We start from the raw sequence: 22352 nt of genomic DNA on the forward strand, positions 1-22352 counted from the left end.
TTGTGGGTTTTTTTTTGTTGTTGTTGTTTGTTTTTTTTTTTGGACCCAGAGAACTTGTATAACTTCAGCTGTGTTTCTAGGTAGCTCTAGGGTAGTTGTGTCTGTCATGAAGGGAAAGAGTTACAGAAGAAGTGCTGTTTTATAAGGACAGAAAGAACCTGATCTGAGGCAGAAGTGCAAGTTACAAATCCCTCAGACTCTCTTGCAGCTATGACAATCCTAGGCTAGAATTCTGAGCACGTAAGGTGGGATATCTGTAATGCTTCCCTAAAGGAATTGAACTGGGTTGCAAATTAGCTCAGGTGGTAATGCTTGCTAAGCAGGCAGGCACTGCATAGAACATATGAAGTAGCATCCTGCTGTCATCCCAACATCAGGGAGGTGGAGGAGAAGGTTCCAAAGTACAAGGTTAAGGCTGGAGAGATGGCTCAGGAATTAAAAACACTTGGTGCTTTTCCACGACACAGGTTAGATTTTCAGCACCCACACAATGACTCAAAACCATCTCCAGTTCCAGGGGATCTGTCACCCTCTTCTGGCCTCTGTGGCACCAGACATGTACATGGTGCAGAGACTTACATACAGATGAAACATTCATACAAATAAATTTAAAAAGGATGTCCAGGGTCAGAGTGTGAAATCAGTCTGACTCATAGGAGATACTATCTAAAAGGGGTGGGGTGCAGAGCTGCCCTTCTCTTCTTGAGTTGCCCAGTCTCTGGAATCAGAAGGTGGCAATCAACAAAATTCCTAAACACCAGCCAAAGTAATTTTTGGATGTGGAATTAAAGTCCAGAAAAGTCCTTCAGTTATCCAACTCTGGTAAATGGCACAGCCATCTTCCTTCCCCTCGGGATGCCACTTATAACTGCTCCATCTAAAAGTGAATCTTCCCTGGGTGACCGCAAGTCAATGAGTGATGGGCAAGCACAGTGACACTGACACTACTTTCTGACAGTTTTCAGTCTTCTCACCCTAGAGTTCAGCTGGGACAGGCTGAGACCCTTTAGTTGTCTTCATCTTTAGTAGCTCTGACTGACCTAGAACTCTGCCACGTAGACCAGGCTGGCCTTGAACTCAGAACTCCACCTGCCTCTGACTCCCGTTTGGGGATAAAAGGCTTGTGTAACCACCATGCCTGGTGAGACTCCTATTCTGCGGTAGGTAATCATTTTATCATGAATTATATTATTTAATTTCCAATAGAGGCAATCTAGCTGCCTGCTTCAATTTTAGATTTTTTGGGGGGTGATGGACAGTTCGTTTGATGACAATCCCTCCACCCCACCGCTTTCTTCTCCCCTCCCTTTTTTGTCAGCTGTGGTGGCTGGGAATGAGGGGTTTTTCAAAATAAAAAAAAAGCTTTCTTCAGGTTTTGTAACAACTTAAACTTTATTAAATATGCAAGCCTGCTATAACTGCCAGTTGTACCCTTCCATGTCATCCTTGTGATTTCAGCTCCTAAGTTGTCCCTCCTTCCTTCTGGGGTAGAACAGTAACGTTCCTCGAGCAGGCAGTGAGCAGGGGCAGATTTACAACCGAACATTATAAGTCCTTTTAAAAGGATGTGCACTTAAGTAAGCACTGTACAAAGGATATTCAGGATGGATTCAAGTGAGGCCACCCTCATCCAAGGTACAGGTTGCAGTGTACTAAGCTGCTGTCTGGGGCCTCAGAAGGCAGCAGCTTGTTCTGGGACTTAGTGTGAGTGGGGCATGTCCTGCCCAAACTTGCTCTGGTGAGCAGCGCTCTTCACTTCCTGGAGATCCTGAGGAAAAAGCAGGGACAAGGTAGGTGAATGTGAAGGTGGCTCTACTGTAACCACAAAGAGGCTGTTACCACTGAAGCCCTCAGCTACTGCATCTCACAGACTACGGATCCCTGCCAATACCCACAGGGCAGCCATGCAAAGGGCTCTGTGTTCTCCTCTTTCCAAATGATAGAAGGGATATGAGGTGGAGAGGGACAGGGCCCAGTGTCCATGGGCTAACCACCCTTCCCAGGCTCACCTGGTGGTGGACATAAGCCTGGCAGACGTAACACCAGGTAGACAGGTCAACACAGCTGAGGACTAACGGGTGCTCAGAGGCTTCGTGGTGGTGGACCATATGGGCACGGACATAGCGACTGCAGTACACCTGCGGTGGAAGGGTGTGTGTGAGAGCCGTGCCAGCTCAAGTTCGCTGCTGAGCCAGCTTCTACCCGATCAATTCCCTTCTTTTGCTCCATACCTGATAGCAAGTCAGACACACCCAGTTCTCCTGGAGTGTCCCACAGGTCTTACATGGTTGGGCCGTATCCAGGCCTTCTGCAGGAATGGGGCATACTGCCACCAAGTGGGGACACCAGGATAGTGGGGTCACAGCATAAAAGACATCCTAGAGTGGGTAGGTAAAACCGGGTAAGGAAAAGATTTCACCTCTCCACATACATCACGTGTTCCTATCTGGAGGCGTGACTAGACAAGAAGCAGCAGCCAGAACCCCAGGCTCTCCCTGAGCTCACCTGGGCATTAAAGTTCCCAAATCCTTGTGTCAGCATCAAGCTGTTCATGTCCTGCCCTCCAGCTGCTTCTCCTAGAAGGTCCGCCTCATAGTCACAGACCTCCTAGAAACAGAAGGAAAAGATGTATTTGAGAATACGCAGTTCTCACTCCCCACCCTCTTCCCAGGCGTGGCAGAGTTTACCAGAGCTGCACTGTTTAGTTTCAAAGTGCTGAGACGCCCACTGAGACTGCTCACTGGGTCTGGGGACTGCTGGGCTGTGGCTCCCTGCACAGGGGAAGCTTCTGTAGTCTGCTTGTCTGCGCACGAGGCTTGGGGAGTTCGGATTGGCTCAGTTTCTCCCACAGGATCCTCGACGGTGTTCTGGTTAGGCGTATTTTTTATGGTTTCTACTGAGGCATGATGGTCTATTGTGGTTCCTCTCACAGAAGTCTCCTTTGAGGTGGCCTGGTCCAGTGAAGCTCCTCTGGCAGCCTGTTCTGAGGACTGGCCCTGAGCAAGCACGGCCTTAGCTGTCTTTGACTTAGTATGGCCTAGCGGAGATTCTTTTGCAGATGCTGCTGCTGCAGTCTTCCTCATGCTTGCTTCTGGACCCTTTCCAGAAGGTGTGGCCGTTCCCTTAGCTGACACGGGATTGGTTGCTTTGGGCAGCTTCTTGATGACAGGCTTAGAACTGGGGCATTCTTCCTTGTCTTCCATCTCTGGAATAATGGAAAAGACACTTGAGTGTGAATACCACCCCTCTCCTGTCTTTACTCTCCCTTTTTTGAATTCTCTTATTATTTTCAATTTTCTTTCATTCTTCTTTTTCTTTTTTCTTTCTTTGTTTTTTTCGAGACAGGGTTTCTTCTGTAGCTTTGGAGCCTGTCCTGGAACTAGCTCTTATAGCCCAGGTTGGCCTTGAACTCACAGAGATCTGCCTGCCTCTGTCTTCCGAGTGCTGGGATTAAAGGTGTGCACCACCACCGCCTGGCTATCATTCATTCTGCTTTTTCTTTTCTTTCCTTTTTTAAGTTTTCCAAGACAGGGTTTCTCTGTGTAGCCCTGGCTGTAGACCAAGCTGGCCTTGAATGCACAGAGATCTGCCTGCCTTTGTCCCCCAAGTGCTGGGATTAAGGGCATGTGCCCCCCCATTTGGCCACTCACTCATCATCCGCAAACTGCGCCAGTATCTGCGATGGACTTGGATGGTCTCAGTGATTGAGGCCAGGGCTCCTGGCTGTGGAGGTCGCAGTGAGGTAAGTGTGGGTGGTGGATCTCCAAGGAGGGAATGGGTGCAGGCAGCCATAGATTCAGAGATGGATGCCAAGTTGTATCCACCCTTTGTAAAAGAGAGGGAAGGATTCAATGAGGGTTCATCGGGGAATTGAGGGTTAGATATCCTGGCTCTCTAAATTGTTCTCCTCCTTGTTCTAGAGGGTGGTACCAGAGGAAAATGAGTGTAACACACATTTGTACACTGGGCAGCACTCACTGTGCGAGGTGGCTGGTGGGGGAATGTAAACTGTGCTGTCAAGTGCAAGACAACAATAGCAATACTAGTAACAGTATTAATAAACAATTGCTTACATTTGTTATTTGCTGTGAGCTAGACCCTATTTTAAAAATTTTATGTATATTAATACAATCCTCACAATGACAGATGCTCAATCTATACAGAAGTGCGCCGTTATGCCATACCTATCTTCACAGTGTTCAGGAACCTCTGACCTCACATCATAGATAGCAGAGATTTGAGCCACACAAACGAACATGGCAGATCCATAAAGAGTGTCTGTTGTGACCTGGGACAGGAACAACTAATATTCTATGTGATCCTCTAACTTGAGTTTCTTCCTGTTCGATCGAAACTTCTATTCTTTTTACACATATGGGAAGCAAGGCCTAGCACAGTTAGACGACTTGTTTATAGTCCCAGCAATTGAAGAAGCAGGGCTGTTATTTGAACCTGGGCTCACCAAATAGTTTGCGTTGTTGTGGGTGTGACCAAGGAATTGCACCTAGGCCCTTGGTACATGCCAGACAAGCACCAGCTCTTTCTGTTCCTAGCTCTTGTTCCTAACCAACATCCTTAACCTTCCATAAGAAATACTGTGCAAACCTAAGTGGAACATTGCATAAGCCAGTTAGATTCTCTGGGACTTACTGGTCTCATCTACAAAAACGGCACACAACTTTGCTGAGAAGGTTAAGTTAATGTCTTAAAGATGTAACAGTAGATGACAGAGCATCTTTCCAGCACACACTGGTTGCCAGGAATGCCACCTTACTTAGACGGCCCCATCTGTAGATCAGGAAACCCAGGAACAAGGCTGGAGGCACCAGTCACTTTAAAAGGTCAGTGAATTTATACTCTGTCTCTCTAACATGTTAGGAACAATTCATATGTGGGGAACAGCAGCCCCCCAGAGGCAAATGCTTAAATCTCAATTCTGCCATTATTAAATGTGTGACCTCAGACTAGTTACTATTCCACTCAATTCTCTGATTTGTTTTTTTCTGGGGGGGGGGTAAGGCTTTTGAAACAGGGTTTCATGGAGCACAGGCTGGCCTCAAACTTGATATGTACCTGAGGATGACCCCATCCTCCTGCCTCCTCCTCCCAAGTGCTGGGATTATAGGTATGCACCATCACAGCCAGCTAGATCCCCTGACCTTGAGAGGGAAATGAACTAAACAGACGGCCTCACAGTGCTGTCTTGCCAAGCAAACTTGAAAGACCAACAGAGCCAACTTTTCCAAACTGCCCTCCTACCCTGGGAAGAGGGATCAAGAGAGTTACCTCGAGGATGAGGATAATGCGGCCATTGGCAAGGCCCATCAGTAGGTGAGTAAGGTGGGCATAACCCTCAGGTGTCACTTGGCAGCCACCCAGTGGGTCCCCTTGTGCAGCATCAAAGCCAGCAGAAACCAGTACGAGTTCCGGGTTAAACTGCAGTAATCAGAGAAGAGAAACATGGCATAAAGCTTAGGTAGGCAGTAAGTGATGAGAATGAGGGCAAATGAAAGCATGAAAATGCAGGTTCGAAACCAGAGGATGTGAGCACAGAGATCTGAAAATAAGGAGTGGAAGACAGAGAACCCAGGAGAAACAGACATGGCCAGCCTGTTAGACATAAGGGTATACCTGCCAGAAACTCACAATCTTGGGAGACAGAGGCTGGAGAGATGGCTCAGAGGTTAAGAGAGCTGGCTGCTCTTCTAGAGGACTAGGGTTCAATTCCCAGCACCCACATGGCAGCTCACAACTGTCTGTAACTCTGCTGCCCTTTTCTGGCTTCCATGGGTGCCAGGCATGCATGTGATACATAAATATATATGCAGGGAAAACATCCAAACACATAATAGAAGTAAAAGTTTTAAAAAAAGATATTGTAAACATTATAAATTGACAGAAGGGAGCATGAGGTAGAGTCATGAGATAGATATGGATCACAGAGACAAAGAAACATGGAAACTCAGATGGCAAGAGACAGTAACAAGAGAAACAGAGAGACAGAGACATGTCCTCTCTCACACACACAAGGGTCAAATATGGGACACACAGGCACATGATGCAGGTTTTTCTACAAATAATATATACTAATACAAATGTCATACACCCCCACTTGCAATCTTACAGTCCCACACTGGCAGGGCTGCAAATCATACCAGGCATACACATATACTCAGTTTCTCATGGGGACAATAAGACACGGCCACCTCTGCATAGACACAGTGATGTACAGCACAGTCACTACAGTTAGAATGGTCAGACACACCCTGTTCATGGTCACAGGAAGCAATCACTCGCACATAGTTGCACAGACACAAAGGGTAGTCTCTGCCCCGAGCACAGCCATAGGCATGCAAATCTAAAAGCACACTCCTGCGCCCAGGCTTGCAGAGTTGCGTCCTCATGGAGTCAGTCATACATATGCCATTGGTCCTGTCTCCAGTTCACACACAGCTAGGCCACCCCTGAGTCAGAGCACTCAGAGAGACCCAACAGAGACATCCAGACCCAGTCCAACAGACAGGGATGATGATCTCTGTCCAGCCTCCCACATTCAGAGCGTCTCTCTCAGGCTAGCAAGCACAATGCAGCAGCATTCAGTGGCATACAGCATCACACATATCACATAAAGATAAGAGTCACTGAGCAACATTACACACATGTTCATCTCCTGCCTCCCTTGTACACACAGTTCCACAGAGACAGCATCCCTTATGGATGCCCTTACAACCATGCACTCATGATGGCAGACATCCAGAAGGCGCGCGCGCGCGCGCGCACACACACACACACACACACACACACACACACACACACACACACACACAGCCAAGATAGCTGCTCACATATAAAACGTCATATAGAGAGAGCACTTACACACAGTCATATGTGCATGGTCAGAAAGATATATAAAGACATCACTGCCACCCCTGTCCCAACAGCCAACATATGATCTGGTAGTCAAACACACATGCTGAGGAGGCTGAGGTGCTGCCACCTACACAGATGTCACATAATGACCAGAGCCTTACTTCATAGGCAATGGGAAGTACCAGACGATGCCAGGCAGTCAGGTAGTCACCATCACCCATGCGGGGTCCATTCCAGGGCACATTGACAGTGAAGCCTGTACCTGCGGCTCGGCCTACTTGGCTGCTAGCACCCTCATCCCCCATGGGGAAGAAAGTGCCACGGTCATACCGGTGCAGGGACATGTATAATACACTGCCAGGGAGAGAATAAAATGAGAAGGCAGCCATGACAAGCTAAGGACTCCAAACAGCCTTGAAAGGATGGTTCAGCACCCTCCCACAGCACGTTCCCGCTCATTGTCCCATCCCTCACCTGGGGTCATCCTCAAACATGTGCTGAGTTCCATTACCATGGTGAACATCCCAGTCTACGATCAGGATCCTGGGGAGGGAAACAGCTCCTTTTAGCAGTCTAGGACATTTAGCCCTAGGAGAAGGAGGGCTCTGGCTACCTAGATTCCTGGGGTCTTCAGAAGCATTTGTTACCAAGTAGCAGGACTATGAGTATCTTGAGAAAGCATTGGCCAGCATTTTAAGACTGAAAGCCCAATCTTGGTTTCTAAGGGCTTTACTATGGGCAGAAACAAGTACTTGAGGCTAGGTCCTAGACACTTCTGAGGACTGACTAAGGAATAGAACTCCAGGCCTGGTTGGCTAATGTCACATGCCAAACCCTAAGTCTTTTGGAGTAAGCCCTGGGAGCCTAGGCTTGGGTTCTGTTAGAATGACCTGTCAAGGCTCAGGAATGTTGCTGTAATATCCTGGATCCTAGTCTATTAAGCATCTAAATGAATGAATGGGCTGGTGACACTAACACAAGCCTCCTGTCCCGTCTGTGGTCAAGTGCTACCCTGTGGACCCTTGCTTGTTTCTATGAAAGCTCCTGGGCTGTACCATGGATCTGCCAAGTAAGACTGAATGGGAAAGCAGTGTCCAGATTTCTTCCAAGATCAGGCTTTGGGGTCTCTGGAGAGCCCTTACCGCAGGGCACGTCCGGCAATGACTTGGGCATGGCGAGCAGCTACAGCGACAGAGTTGAAAAAGCAGAAACCACAAGCAGCATCCCGCTCTGCATGGTGTCCCGGAGGGCGCACTATTGCAATGCCATTCAAAACCTGCAGAGGGAGAGGAGCGAGACTGGATTTCTGGCCCTCACTCTTGTCCTTTCTGTTCATCCCTTCCCTTTCTCCTGTCTTCTCTACCAGCTACCAGGGTACCCACTCTGGGGTGCACCTCTCCCACTGCCTCTGTCCTCCTAAGCAGGGGTAGGTGGGCCTCTCTATTTCCTCAGGACCTGATCTCAGGACCTCATTTCTTCAGTCCAACTGCACTGGCTCCAGAGAAGACGCACCTCTCCTGAAAGCACAGCTTCCACCAGGTGGCAGGCAGCGCCCGTGGCAAGCTGTGCGCAGGTAAAGGTGCTGGGGCAGATGTAGATGGAGTCAAAGCTGGAACCTTCGCGGTGCAGCTCCCGGGTTTTCATCTTTTCTGTGGCCCGGATCCGCTCCACGTACTCGGCACTGGAGAGACAGAGGAACAACTAGCCACAAGCATATCCCCAGATAAGAATTTGGACCTCTCTAGGTGAGCAGTAGCTCTACCCACCTTGGAGGAGAGCCCTAGGCCCTACTCCTAGAACTTCCCTATAGTCCTGCATCTGGTCCACCCCAGCACAGGGTCTGACCTGTGGCAAGTAAGAAGCTCAGCATCCATGGCAGGCCGCACAGGTAGGATGAGGCAGCGTGCTGCAAGGCCCAGCTCCTCCAAGTAGCACATGATCCGTAAGATGCGCTGAGGTGTCTCAGGATGATGACTAGTAGTGGGGGAGCAGGGGTTTAGTGACTGAGGTGAGTGATCCAACCACCACTTAACCCAGGCCTCTGATGACATACTTGTCCCATAGGTTGCAGTGACTCATCATTTTTTCATCATAGACCAGCCCAGTGCGATCCTGCAGCACTGGCCATCTACATGTATCCAGCGGCAGCGTAGCAACCTCCCAGCGGCCCTCATCTTCCTCTTCTACCTTGTCTTCCTCCACTTCATCTTCCTCCCGGGGCTCGACTAGAAAGAGGGGCTCAGATCACCCTACTTCCTGAATCTGGATCCCATCATCCGAGACAAATGTGGCCTAGACAAGGCCTAAAACCCACACAGCCCTCCCCACCAAGGCAACCCAGGAAAGCAAGAGGAAATCTGGAAGAGAATAGCCCCAATAGCTCATTCCATGTCTGATGCTGATGGTGCCCATTCCCCACCTGATCTCACAAGGAATTCCCAGAAGGGTTCATGGGCTTCTAGAGTGCAGGAGATCGAAGTCTTGGCACTGGGGGTGGGAGAAGCAGAAATGTGATTAAATGGTCCCCAGGCAGGCAATAAGGGCTCTCCTTTCCCATTTTCCCAGGCTCACCTTGCACAAGGTACACCAGGGGACTCCAGCATGGGGCAAGGGTCTCCAAGAAGGGTGTGGAGTGATGCACTGACACCCTTAGCCAGGGCATGGAGGTTATAGCCGCCCTGGGGAAGAGGCAAGCAGAGGGTCAGATATTACCAGGGAAGGATATTGATAACAGTAACAATATTTAGGCGCGTACTATGTGAAGTGACACAAAATTTTAAGGGTAACATCATTTGATTCATGGGACAGCGATGTAAAGTGATTATAGAGACACAAAGACGTATGAAGTAGTAAAGCTGAGCAAGGAACAACTTTACCAAAATAATCCCATTAAATTTTTTTTAAAATCAATTCTTTGCTTTATGATTATGAATGTGTAGCCTGTATATGTGTATGTGTGTGCCTATTAGATCTCCTGGAACGGGAGTTATGGATAGTTGCAAGCCACCATGCTGGGAATCGAACCCAGGTCCTATGCGAGAACAGCAAGTGCTCTCAACCACTAGGCATTTCTTTGGTCCCCAGGGACTTCTTATATACAAGAAAGTTCTTGTTTTGTTCTTAGTGGTTCTGAGAATGGAACCCCTTGCATATATCAGATAAGCATTCTACCTTTTAACTCCATCCCCAAGGTCCAAAAGATCTGTTCTTAGGCCTTCAAGTGGGCCAGTGAGATGGATCAGAGGACAAGAGGGCTTGCTACCAAACCTGATAACCTGAGTTCAATCCCCAAAAAGAATCTACGTGGTTGAAGGAGAGAACCAACTCCCAAGTTGTCTTCAGACCACCACTCACGGTACCCGTGGCTTAGTGTATATATGTGTATATACAAACAATAAAAAATATAAAAATTCTAAGCCTTTTATCTACAGGGTTAGATAAAAGTGAGTTACTTACTTCCAGGGACAGAATCAACCTGCCTCCTGCCAGACCCATGAGCAAATGGGTCAGGTGGGCAAATCCTGCTGGAGTGGCAGCCATCTCTCCCTATGGGAACATGAAGCTCAGAATACTCTCCTTTGAAACTGAGAATACCCCAGAGAACCTGCCTTACCTTCGGGTCTCCTTGGAGGGCATCATATCCAGCAGCCACCAGGACCAACTGAGGCTGAAACTGAGGGAAAGAACACACTATGTGAGAATGCCTGCCTTCATAGAACATCACCCCTCAGTGTTGCCCCTCACCCCCAAATTTCCTGGCTCTCCAAGACCTCAAAGGCAACTGGCATCAGGATGTGCAGGAATGCAGCAATGTAGTCAATGTCCCGCATCCCCACCTGCAGACACAGAAACATGCTATGACAGTCGCCTTTCTTGAGCCCGTGGGAGGGCAGCACTAGGCTCACTTTAGGTGGGAAGACACTGACCTGGTTCCAAGGTACATTGATAGTATATCCTTGGCCTTGGCCTAAACCTACTGTGGACCAGTTAGAAGCTTTAAGGTGGGGCCAGAACCGACCTTGTTCATATCGGTGGATGGAGAAATAAAGGACACTAGAGGCAGAGAAAAGAAATGTTGAGGGGTTACATAGCATGTGTTAACTCATCCCCCAGCATAGAAAAAAATAAAGGGATTGAAAAAGACAAACTTAAGGCTCCCAACCTACAGCTGCAGGGATTTATTCAGCAAGCTGTTTTTACCAACTACCCCATTCAGTCCCTCTCATAACTTTTTCCAGGTCCCAATCTATACTCTCAATTCTTCTATTCATTTACCCTTCTATTCATTCACCAATTTATTCACTTTCCCATTCATTAATCCTCCCCCAGTGTTTTGCTCATTTTTTCTACATACTCATTGACCTTCCACCAGAACACTCCTGTCACTAAATATTGCTGCCTCTCCAGTGTCCCCCCGATTTCAGACTCAAGTCCAAGGTCTCAAGAGCAACTGAGTTGACCCAAGAACCTGGGCAATGATGACCCTGTGAGAAACTCTAAGTCATGTCTTCTCATTGCTCCCTCCAGTGTTATTATCCCAAGATAATAATGGCACTGGAGGTTCATAGGAGTCTTTTTTCAAAATATTTATTTATTTATTTATTATGTATACAATATTCTGTCTGTGTGTATGTCTGCAGCCAGAAGAGAACACCAGACCTCATTCCAATGGTTGTGAGCCACTATGTGGTTGCCGGGAATTGAACTCAGGACCTTTGCAAGAGCAGGCAATGCTCTTAACCACTGAGCCATCTCTCCAGCCCCTATAGGAGTCTTGAGGGAACTTATTTGCAGAAGCCAGCTTGGGCTGTAAAGAGTCTAAGTCCATGCTGGGGAACCTAGTGATTCCACTGAAAGAATTGGAGAGATGCAGAGGCCAGGAATGAGGGAAGATGGGGCTTGGTTTTGTGTGTGGAGCTAAAGTGAAGGATGCTGTCATGAAGTCAGTGAGGACAGTCCTTTTTCCTTAATATGTCACAAAGCCACCTCTACTACTGCTCTTTCTTTCTTTCTTTCTTTCTTTCTTTCTTTCTTTCTTTCTTTCTTTCTTTCTTTCTTTCTTTTTTTTTGGATTTTCGAGACAGGGTTTCTCTGGGTTTCTCTGTAGCTTTTGGTTCCTGTCCTGGAACTAGCTCTTCTAGACCAGGCTGGCCTCGAACTCACAGAGATCCGCCTGCCTCTTAATCCCGAGTGCTGGGATTAAAGGCGTGCGCCACCACCACCCAGCTACTACTGCTATTTCATAGGTGAGAAAGTGCCCACAGGGGCGAGAGGGACCAACACACAAAACTGATGCTGGAAATGTTCTGACTGATAAAACCTGCAGGTGCAAACTGACAAGACACATGTACATGTTCTGGGTAGAAACGCATGATGAGGGGGCTGGACGGATGGCTCAGAGGTAAAGAACACTGGCTGCTCTTCCAGAGGACCTGGGTTCAATTCCCAGCACCCACATGGCAACCTCACACACAGATTTACATGCAGGCAAAACACCAATGCACATAAAATAAAAATAAATAAAAAGACATGAAGAACAGAGTCTAGCTTAAAAAGGCATGATATTCAGGTTGACACTAAAAGAACATGATGGTCATATTCCAACAGAAAGTACACAGAGGGCGTGAGGGGAAGAAAAAATGAGTATCTATCATTTATCTGTCCATCTGTCTGTCCTGTTACCATCTATCTGATCAACTACACCCTGCCTTGTTCTAGGAATCTGAGGCAGCATCCCCCGCCTTTCTATAGGAAATGAAATAGTAGTGAGCAGAGAATCTAGACTAATTCAAGAAAGACATCTTCATATGCTAATAATATAGCTATGCAATTTAAAAAATAGAAAATGATACTTAAAATTGGAGAAAAGTATCTTGAAATTGGGGAATGAAAGCCTTATAAAAAGCGTTAGTCCTGAAGCAACAATCAGTGAACCTGGCTGCATGGGTCTATGTTTGGTTCTCTGTGGTTGTTTAGCTTGGAGTCTTTGGTAGGACTCTTAACAGGAGGAATAGAGGGTGTCTCTAACTCTTTTGCCTGCTTATGGGACCCTTTTCCTCCTATGGGGTTGCCTTGTTCAGCCCTAATCTGAAGGTTTGTGCCTCATCTTACTGTGTTCGGATGACAGCCCTGGGAATCCTGCTTTTTTCCGAAAGGAAACTGAGGAGCAGTGGATCTAGGGGAGAAGGGAGGTCTATGGGGAGGATGGAGAGGGGTGGATGGAGGGGAAACTGCAGTAGGGATGTAATGGAGGAGAGAACAAGAACACAAAGCACCTCTGGTCTGAGTGGGTAGAGGAGGATTTTTTGTTTTGGTTTTGATACAGGATCTCTACTATATAGCTCTGGCTGTTTTGCAACTTGCTACACAGACCAGGCTGGTCTTGAACTCATGGAGAACCACCATGCCCAGTCTGGATTATTTGGTTTTGTTTGTTTAATTGTACTATTTTATGTGTTTGGCTTTCTTGTATGTCTGTGTATACCATGTATGTGCCCGGTGCCTGTGGAGATGAAAAAGGCAACTGGTCTCCTCAAATTGAAGTTCCAGACAGGAACTGCCATATGGTACTGGGACTAGAACCTAGGTCCTTAGGAAGAGCAAGCAGTACTCTTAGCCACTGAGCTTCTCTCTAGCCTTTAATTGTATTATTTTAAAATTTTTGACACCGACAGGTAAATATTGACTTTAAACATTCAGTGAAGTACTGAGCAGGGAAGAGAACCTACTGGAGAGTAAGTGCCCTCAGGGGTAAATAAGCAAAGACCCGAAGAAACCCAACTCCACAAGAACCCCCCCCTCCAGAGAACAGAAAAACAGCCTTTAATCCCAGCACTTGGGAAGCAGAGGCAGGCAGATCTCTGTAAATTCAAGGCAAACCTGGTCTACAAAGTGAGTGCCAGGACAGCCAAGGCTCATTTTCTCAGACATGATATTGAGGTTAATGTTTTTTTTAAAAATGCTAGGGATACAACCCAAATCTAAACTGTGTAAAACCGTTCTACCACTGAGCTATACCTTTTCTAAAAAATAATTGCTAATTAAAAGATGCATTCTAGAATTTATGCAGAAATAAAATAGGAGTAGAGTAGTAGGCGTAGATATGGATGAAAAAATGGCCAATGAATTTATTAATGTTGAAGCATTTAATCCAGGAAGCCACAAACAAACAAAATAAAGAATACAAAACTCAAGAAGCTAAAAACAGGAAAATTAGTTAAGCGTTAAAATAGTAGAGACGACAGAAGGAGCCAGAGATTAAATTAGAAAAATAAGTGAGGCCGGGCGGTGGTGGCGCACGCCTTTAATCCCAGCACTTGGGAGGCAGAGGCAGGCGGATCTCTGTGAGTTCGAGACCACTGATTGCTCTTCCAAAGGTCCTGAGTTCAATTCCCAGCAACCACATGGTGACTCATACCTATCTGTAACTCCAGATCCAGGGGATGTGACAATTACCTTTATCAAGGCTGACGGATTAAAAAAAGAGATGTTGGGGGGCGGTGGCGGGGAGGAGGCGGAAATCCTCAATAAATAAATAAATTAAAAAAAAAAACAAAAAAAAACTGAGAAAAAAAAAAAAACTAAAAAAAAAAAATAAATAAAAAAAGAGATGTTGCTTAAGAGCACTTACTGCTCTTGTAGAGGACCCTGGTTCGGTTCCAAACACCCACATGGAAGCTCACAACCACCTTTATTAACTCCAGTTCCAGGGGATCTGACTCCCTCTTCTATCATCTGTAGAGTCATGCATACCCATGGCACACATACATGCACTTGGGCATACACATAAAAATAAAATTAAATCAAAGATGTATGCCCTCTTTCCACCCAAAAAAGACATTATTTTTTCCTGGTATTTGCAAACTGCAACCTAGTGCTTGGATCTTTTCCCACAGTCCCTAAACCTGAGATCTGTATCAACAGACATCTTCTGTTTCCATTCTGGGGAAATGCTTTTTAGGAACACAGACCCATAAATACCACAGCACAGTAATCTCATGATGGCCCCAAGAACAGCCCTTAAATTTGAGGTATAAATAGGCAAAAGTAGACATTTGAGGAAAGGCACTGATATAAAAAAAGGACCACGAAGATAATTCAGTTAGCCTCAGAATGAAGAGACATAACAATATGGAATGGAAGGACGTAGAATGTTTAGGGCACTTCTAATTAGTTCTTTCTTTCTCTTTCTTTTTTTTTCTTTTCTTTTTTTGTTTGCTCGAGACAGGGGTTCTCTTTTGAATAGTCCCAGTGGTCCTGGACCTCACTTTGTAAAACTCACAGAGATCCTCCTGCCTGTGTCTCCTGAGTCCTGGGATTAAAGGCGTGTGCCACCACCACCCAGGTCTAATTCTTATTCTATAAAAACTAGGTCAGCAAAGAGAGGGTATAAGAACAAGCGAGAAACAAAATGCTTGTGCTGATCAAAGGAATGTCTAGCTAGAGAGGTTGGCACATGTCTGCAGTTTTAGCACTTAGTAGGCTGAGAGAGGAGGATCTCAAGTTGGAGGCCAGCCTGGACTATAGAGAATAAGAATCAAAGCCAGTTTGGGCTACACAGTAAGACCCTAGCTCAAAAGAAAAAAAAACAAGAGTACATAATTCAGAGGGAGGATTTACAAACAGAATTGAGGCCATCTCTCAGGACACTGAGCAAAAGTAAAAAGAGATAGAAAACATGGAATAAGCCGGATAGGGGAGGAGGGATGTCAGCAATTAAGAGGATTTTTGTTCTTCTAAAGGACCTGCATTTGATTCTTAGCATACATGGCAGCTCATAATGGTAAATCAAGTTTCAAGGGATTCAGCGCCCTCTTTTGGCTTCCAAGGGCACTAGACAAACACATGGCACAGACATACATGCAGGCCAAATAGCCATACACATAAATTAAAAAAGATTTATTTCTAAAAAGCTACACAGGGCTGTGGATGTTGGTAGCTCAGTTGGTAGAATGCTTGCCTAACATGCATGAAACCCTAGGTTCAATCTCTAGTGTCATATAAACTAGGCCTGGTGGCACATGGTATAATCCCAGCACTCAGAAGGTGGAGGCAGGAGAATCAAGAGTTCAACGCAATAAAGTCCAGACAATCCCTTAGGATTGAGGGTTTAGAGCCGAAAGTCAGAACTGAAAAGGCAGAGTAGAGAAATAAAAATTAAGTTATAACTCTAAGAATAAAGTGGATTAGATGAAACTATGTAGCAGAGACACAAAAGAGATCCATTTAGAGGGGCAGATATGGCAAAGGCCTTGGGCTCCCTGGCAGCTGTGTGGGAGAGGCAGAGTTGAGACCTGTTGTCAGCATATAGCCTTCACATGCAGAGAGGAAGGGACAATTATCCCAGACAGCTACATACTTGCCCTGGCTCTGGACTATCAAATGGCTCCTGCCCCCACTCAAAAACAATAGGACATCCTTAGCTATATACAGAGTTAGAGGCCAGTCTGAGCTAGACCCGTCTCAAAAAAAAAAAGTCAAATCAAAACAAAACAAAATTCCATAAAGGATCAAGCCAGGAGGTTTAACATCTAATAGGAGTCTGAGAGAACAGAGAAAATAATTATCAAAGATCTAATATAAGAACATGTGCAGGCCGGGCGATGGTGGCGCATGCCTTTAATCCCAGTACTTGGGAGGCAGAGGCACGCGGATCTCTGTGAGTTCGAGACCAGCCTGGTCTACAGAGCTAGTTCCAGGACAGGCTCCAAAGCCACAGAGAAACCCTGTCTCGAAAAAAAAAAAAAAAAAAAAAACATGTGCAAAGGGCTGGAGAGGTGGCTCAGAGGTTAAGAGCATTGCCTGCTCTTCCAAAGGTCCTGAGTTCAATTCCCAGCAACCACATGGTGGCTCACAACCATCTGTAATAAGGTCTGGTGCCCTCTTCTGGCATGCAGACATACATGTAGACAGAATAATGTATATATGATAAATAAATAAATATTTTTTTAAAAAAAAGAACATGTGCAAAGACAGAAGGTGTAAGGCTGCAGATGTAAAATACCAACCCACTGCTAAAGAGAAGTTAACAGGACCTAGAGTTCATGTGGAATACCATATGGGAAAAAGAGAAGAACCGAAAGCCTTTCAGAGAACAAAACAGGTAACTCAGAAATAAGCGAAAAATACAATTATCATCAGCACAAGTTCTGGAAAATAGTAAAGCAAAAAAGAAAGTAAAGAAAAAAGCATCTAGATAGGACCAAGGACCACAAGAGCACAAGTAATGTAATAAGTTGGATGGAAGGACCACATAAAACTACTACTTACAATATAATACTCCCTAGTGGCAAGGACTTAATTATTTTCTCTAGGAGGATAAACTGGTACCCTTCTGGAGTAAAGTTTGGCAGTATGTACCAGACCTTAAAGCATGTTGATCTGCCTGACTCAGCAATTCACTATTAGAAATTCATTATGCAGATATACCTAAAGATATAAGTTATATATTTTTAATACTATTCATAGTAGAATTGTTTATACTAGCAAAAACTGGGAAGTAAAAAAAATAAAATAAAGAAAATTCAAGGTTAATAAAGCATTATGATATCTAAAACAAAAACAAAAAAAAAACTGGGAAGTATCTTGAATGTCCCAGGATTAACTGACCAGAAGTACAACCATGCAATGAAATATTCTACAAAGATGCTTTGTAGCACCAACATGGTAAAAGTATCCCCAATAGTTAGATGAAATAAAGTTGCCAATGAACATGTGGAGAATTATCACATTGGTAGTATATTATTAATAAAGGTGACTATTTACATATGCATAAAAATCTATGAGGCTAAAACCTAAAGTGTCAACTTATTTTATGTGTATGTGTGTGTGTGCATGCTATGGTATGTATATGCAGGTCAGAGGTCAATTTGCAGGAGTTGGTTCTCTGTCTTTCCACCATGTGGGTCCTGGGGATCAAACTTAGGTTGTCAGGCAAGCACCTTTACCTGCTGAGCCATCTTGCCAGCCTCCTATTTAACAGTAAAGAACAGTTTGAAGTACTGTCATAATTGAAAACAAATGAAGTATTAATTTGGGGTCCACTCCAGCTCGGGGGTAAATTGTTAAACTAGATCTCCAAATACTTATAATTCAAACCCCACCTCTTTCACTTCTCTGCACGACATTGTAACCTGTAAGGTTCAGTTTCACCATCTGTAAAATGGGAACTCCACAGTTCTTGCTTCAGAGTAAAATTAGGAGATAGCAGACAACCAGAAAGCAGCGCATTTCCTCAGTCCCGGCCAACTAAAGAACATGAATGCCCTTCCCTTCCTAACACCTATGACTGGGCCTAACAAGTAGCCAGGAGTCCAGTATTTAGGGTGGGACTTGGGATATACCTGGGGTCCTGGTCAAAGGTGAACTGTGTTCCTTGACCATGGTGCACATCCCAATCCACGATCAGAACCCTGTGAGCAGGAAAGAGGGGAGTTTTGTACAGGAGATCAAGTGAAATATGGAGGAACAGCCTAGACCATGGTACCCCAATTCCATCTGTCATTTGGTGCTGACCTCTGAATGCGGTGCTTCTTTTGAGCATAGCGGGCAGCCACAGCCACATGGTTGAACATGCAGTACCCATCCATAAGACTGCGCTGGGCATGGTGTCCAGGAGGCCTAAGCAGAAAAGGGAAGGCTACAGGTTTGGGACTCTTCCTCCCACACTCCCAATTCTTTCAGCATAGATTCTGTGAATTTGCCAGCAACTGAGTAACTGTGGCTTCTGAAGCTTCACAACCCCCAATCCAATGCTCTCACCAAAAAAGATTTAAAAATAACCATTAAAATGTACCCATATGCCAGGCACTGGTGGCACACACCTTTAATCCCAGCACTTTGGAGGCAGAAGCAGGCTGATCTCTGTGAGTTAGAGGCCAGCCTGGTCTACACAGAGCCGGTTCTAGGACAAAGAGAAACCCTACACAGAGAAACCCTGTCTGGAGAACAAAACAAGACAGTGAGACTGTCTCAAAAAAAGAAAAAGAAACAAAGAAAATATAGCCATGCACCCATTTGGTATTGTGGCACGTGCTTGTAATACTAGCACTCAAAGACATTGAAGCAAGAAAATATATAGCTCAAACTCCTGTCTCAAAAACTAAAAAATGAAGTTGTCCACACATATTTTCCCATACCCAGCCATTTTGCTACATGGCCTTAGGTGAAACCTATGTAGTAAAAATTGCTATGTTCAAAAATGGTCCACTGTTATTTGCTATGGTATTAGTTTGAAGCAGCAAATGACTGAAACCAAAATGCCCACCAGCATGAGAATGCCTAACTTAAAAAGTATATTTCACCACTGGGCAGTGGTTTAATCCCAGCACTTGGGAGGCAGAGGCAGAGGCAGGAGGATCTCTACGTGTTCAAGGCCAGCCTGGTCTACAGAGTAAACTCCAGGACAGCCAAGACTGCTTCACAGAGAAACTCTCTCAACTCTCCCCCCAACCCCCACAAAAAAGTATATTTCACAATGGCATCTCACTCAGGTATAACACATATTAAGAGAAAGCTTTCAGCCGGGCGGTGGTGGCGCACGTCTTAAATTCCAGCATTCAGGAGGCAGAAACAGGTGGATCTCTGTGAGTTTGAGGCCAGCCTGGTCTACAAGAGCTAGTTCCAGTCTGGAAGGGAGCACACTGTGTGCTTTTTAGCATTGGTGATTTTAAAAAAGGAGTGGAAAGCACAAAGGCCATCTTCTGCATTTTATCAGTTCTAGAAAGTCAGCTGTGACAAGATGTTCTATGATTTTCCATGACAACAACAAAACAGAAAATGCTATTGACTAAAATCTGAGATGTCACGGTTTGTTGGCTACATTGGATTTCAAGATGTTCCAGATAGAAAAGAAACACATACCTGTGAATCAGTGAACTATGATACTTATTACTTACTCACAAGACTATCTGTGAGAAGACACAGAAGTTACTGGTTACAATGACTATCTTTCAGGAGCACATCCCCAAGGATAGGAGAGAGGAGAAAATTTTTATTGAATTCCCCTTCATGTCATTTGACTCTTCGACCATATGAAGACATAGTACCCGAGCTAACACATTTTACATTTGAGAGAAGGACTTTATTTTTTGAGAAAGTAGCTTATGTATCCCAGGCTGGCCTCAAATTTACAATGTAGTTCATGCTAGCTTTGAATTCCTGATCCTTCCACCTCAAAAGTATTACCTCCATGCACCATTAGGTAGAAAGATTATTTTTAAATGTAAGTAGCAGCGGTGGTGCACACCTTTAATCCCAGCACTTGGGAGGCAGAGGCAGGCAGATCTCTGAGTTTGAGGTCAGCCTGTTCTACAGAGCGAGTGCCAGGACAGCCAGGGTTAGACATAAGAACCTTGTCTTAAAAAAAACAAATAAAATGAAATAAAAATGTAAGAAGTCAAATGCTTGTGAGTCCTACCTGATGACGGCCATGCCATTCCGAATCTCAGCCCCCAGGACCGCATCTACCAGCCTGAGGACAGAGCCTGTGGCCAGGCAGGCACATGAGTATGAGTTCTAGAGACAGTGGAGAGCCAAAGAGAAGAAATGATCAAGGACTGGCCTATCAACTTAGCTTTCTTCCCACAGTGAAGTTGGCACAGACATGGGAGACCCCGGAATTGCTGCCCCACCCTGACCTCACAGTTCTCATGCATACCGGATGCAGATAGACGGAATCATAGGTGCCTGCTAGTATGCGAAGTTCTCCTTCATTCATGTACTGGGTTGTTTCCATCAGATCAATGTATTCCAGGCTGGGGACACAAGATAGGGGATAGGTCTGAGAGCCCTGTTTCCTCCCCAGCCATACCTTCTACAAACCAGGTCTCTGGCCAAATCAGACCTCCAGCCCACCTAGGGGATTGGTTGGGATGTAGGCCACGGTTCCTATTTCTCCTCTAGCCCACCTCAGCTTATTTTCGTTGGATTCACCTCCGTTTTTGCCTCTTGGAGCTCAACTCAGATACTCTCTGCCAAGCTAGTTTTCTGTGAACCACACTGTACCAGGCCTCTTCCTTTGAATTCCTACAGCCCCCTAGGAGCCTCCTAATCACTCTGCCAGACGTTCACCATCAATTAACTAACCAGATTATAAGAACACTAGCCCATCAGAGGCTTAGGATCTTAGATGCTGTCAGGTACCTGACACACATATTGACCCTCCTGAAAAACTGAGATTTCTTTTCTTTAGGGTGGTTAGAGGCTTTTTCAGACAGGATCTCATGTAACCCAGATTGAACCTGCTATATAGCTGAGGATTGTCTTGAACTCCTGATTGTCTTGTCTTCACATCCCAGTAATGAGATTATGGGCATGCAGCATCACACCTGGCTGGAAGTTAGGTTTTTGAGCAGTTAACAGATTTAGAGAGGCTCAGGGACTTGCCCAAGGCCGGCCACAGAGCCTAAGGGATTCTGTCCTGGTGAGGGCATCCTCCTCCCACCCTACCAAGCTCCCAAGTTTTCACCTGTGAACCAACATCAGCTCCTCCTTCTCAGCAAACCGGGCCTGGGGAAGACATGAGGAATAAAGGAGCTAGAGCATAGGCCATGCCTTCGTGTTGCCAGGTCCCTGCCCACCACCCTCATGCTGGGGGGCTTCACCTGAAAGGACACACAGCGGTCCAGCAGGCTCTCCAGGATCAGCTGCTCTTTGATGGCATGGAGCCGCTCAGGGCATTCAGGGAAACTGGGGAGGTGGAGATGCAGTCATATAACCCACCCAGCCAAGTAAGACACTACGAACCACGTCTGCTTTAGCCACACCTCCCAGCTCGCCTCCCATAGCTGCTCACCTCTTACCTGTGCCATTTAGCCTTTCCTCTTGTCATTTCTGAAGTCTTACACTTTCCTCCCTGCTACCATTCACGCCAGCAGAAGCTCCAGTCTGAGCTGTCTGCCAAGTCGCCGTCTCAAGAACCTCCCTACCTCTACACCCCCTCCCCCAACAGCCCCTTCTGTAGATGGCAGTCAAACAGTGGTGAAAAGTCAAAACCCTTTTGTAGCTCCTACTCCATTCCTAGCAGGACCTGAAATCTTTATTAGAGCTGGAAGGCCCTAAAAACCATGTCCCCATCCTTTTTCTGACCCTGTTTCTTGTCACAGGCCGCATCCTTCACTTTATTTCACCTGTAATGGTCTCCTTGATCTTCAATTGAACACATACCTTTCAGTCAGGTCCGTAGACTTCAATTTCTTTTGTCTAGAACACCCTTTTCCATAATGACTCCGTGACTCACTCCCTTAATGTCCCTCCCCCTGTATTTTTATTCAAATGTTAGCAGTGCCTTCCCTGGCTGTTGTATTAAAAAAATGACAACACCCCTTCCCCTCAAACATTCCTCTCCCTCCCAGCTCAGTTATTCTGCACAGCCCTGCTCTGACACTTTTCTTTTCTTTCTTTTTTTTTTTGGTTTTTTTTCGAGACAAGGTTTCTCTGTGGTTTTGGAGCCTGTCCTGGAACTAGCTCTTGTAGACCAGGCT

General features: G+C 45.8%; 1 protein-coding gene across 8 annotated transcripts in view; it reads right to left on the reverse strand.

Annotated features, from left to right (window-relative positions):
* Nucleotides 1-1363: 1363 nt before the first annotated feature.
* Nucleotides 1364-22352, reverse strand: part of Hdac6 (histone deacetylase 6) — a 23858-nt gene continuing 2869 nt past the window's right edge. For 7 of the 8 annotated variants that reach the window (XM_005352803.3, XM_005352802.3, XM_013348448.2 and 4 more), the window contains exons 5-29: nt 21474-21558; nt 21338-21378; nt 20528-20624; nt 20288-20385; nt 18385-18489; nt 18213-18281; nt 10797-10923; nt 10641-10706; nt 10484-10543; nt 10327-10416; nt 9442-9548; nt 9290-9357; nt 8924-9095; nt 8716-8844; nt 8383-8551; nt 8013-8146; nt 7345-7413; nt 7032-7224; nt 5287-5436; nt 3651-3825; nt 2688-3205; nt 2506-2607; nt 2232-2378; nt 2010-2138; nt 1364-1768 (exon numbers count right to left, since the gene is read on the reverse strand). In XM_005352803.3, the coding sequence (XP_005352860.1) occupies nt 1700-1768; nt 2010-2138; nt 2232-2378; nt 2506-2607; nt 2688-3205; nt 3651-3825; nt 5287-5436; nt 7032-7224; nt 7345-7413; nt 8013-8146; nt 8383-8551; nt 8716-8844; nt 8924-9095; nt 9290-9357; nt 9442-9548; nt 10327-10416; nt 10484-10543; nt 10641-10706; nt 10797-10923; nt 18213-18281; nt 18385-18489; nt 20288-20385; nt 20528-20624; nt 21338-21378; nt 21474-21558 (3169 nt within the window). In that variant the 3' untranslated portion in view covers nt 1364-1699. The remainder of the gene's footprint in view (nt 1769-2009; nt 2139-2231; nt 2379-2505; nt 2608-2687; nt 3206-3650; nt 3826-5286; nt 5437-7031; nt 7225-7344; nt 7414-8012; nt 8147-8382; nt 8552-8715; nt 8845-8923; nt 9096-9289; nt 9358-9441; nt 9549-10326; nt 10417-10483; nt 10544-10640; nt 10707-10796; nt 10924-18212; nt 18282-18384; nt 18490-20287; nt 20386-20527; nt 20625-21337; nt 21379-21473; nt 21559-22352) is intronic. The other variant, XM_026782000.1, reaches the window with a different exon arrangement.

The sequence above is a fragment of the Microtus ochrogaster genome, chromosome 10, assembly GCF_000317375.1.
Source record: "Microtus ochrogaster isolate Prairie Vole_2 chromosome 10, MicOch1.0, whole genome shotgun sequence".
Lineage (NCBI taxonomy): Eukaryota > Metazoa > Chordata > Mammalia > Rodentia > Cricetidae > Microtus > Microtus ochrogaster.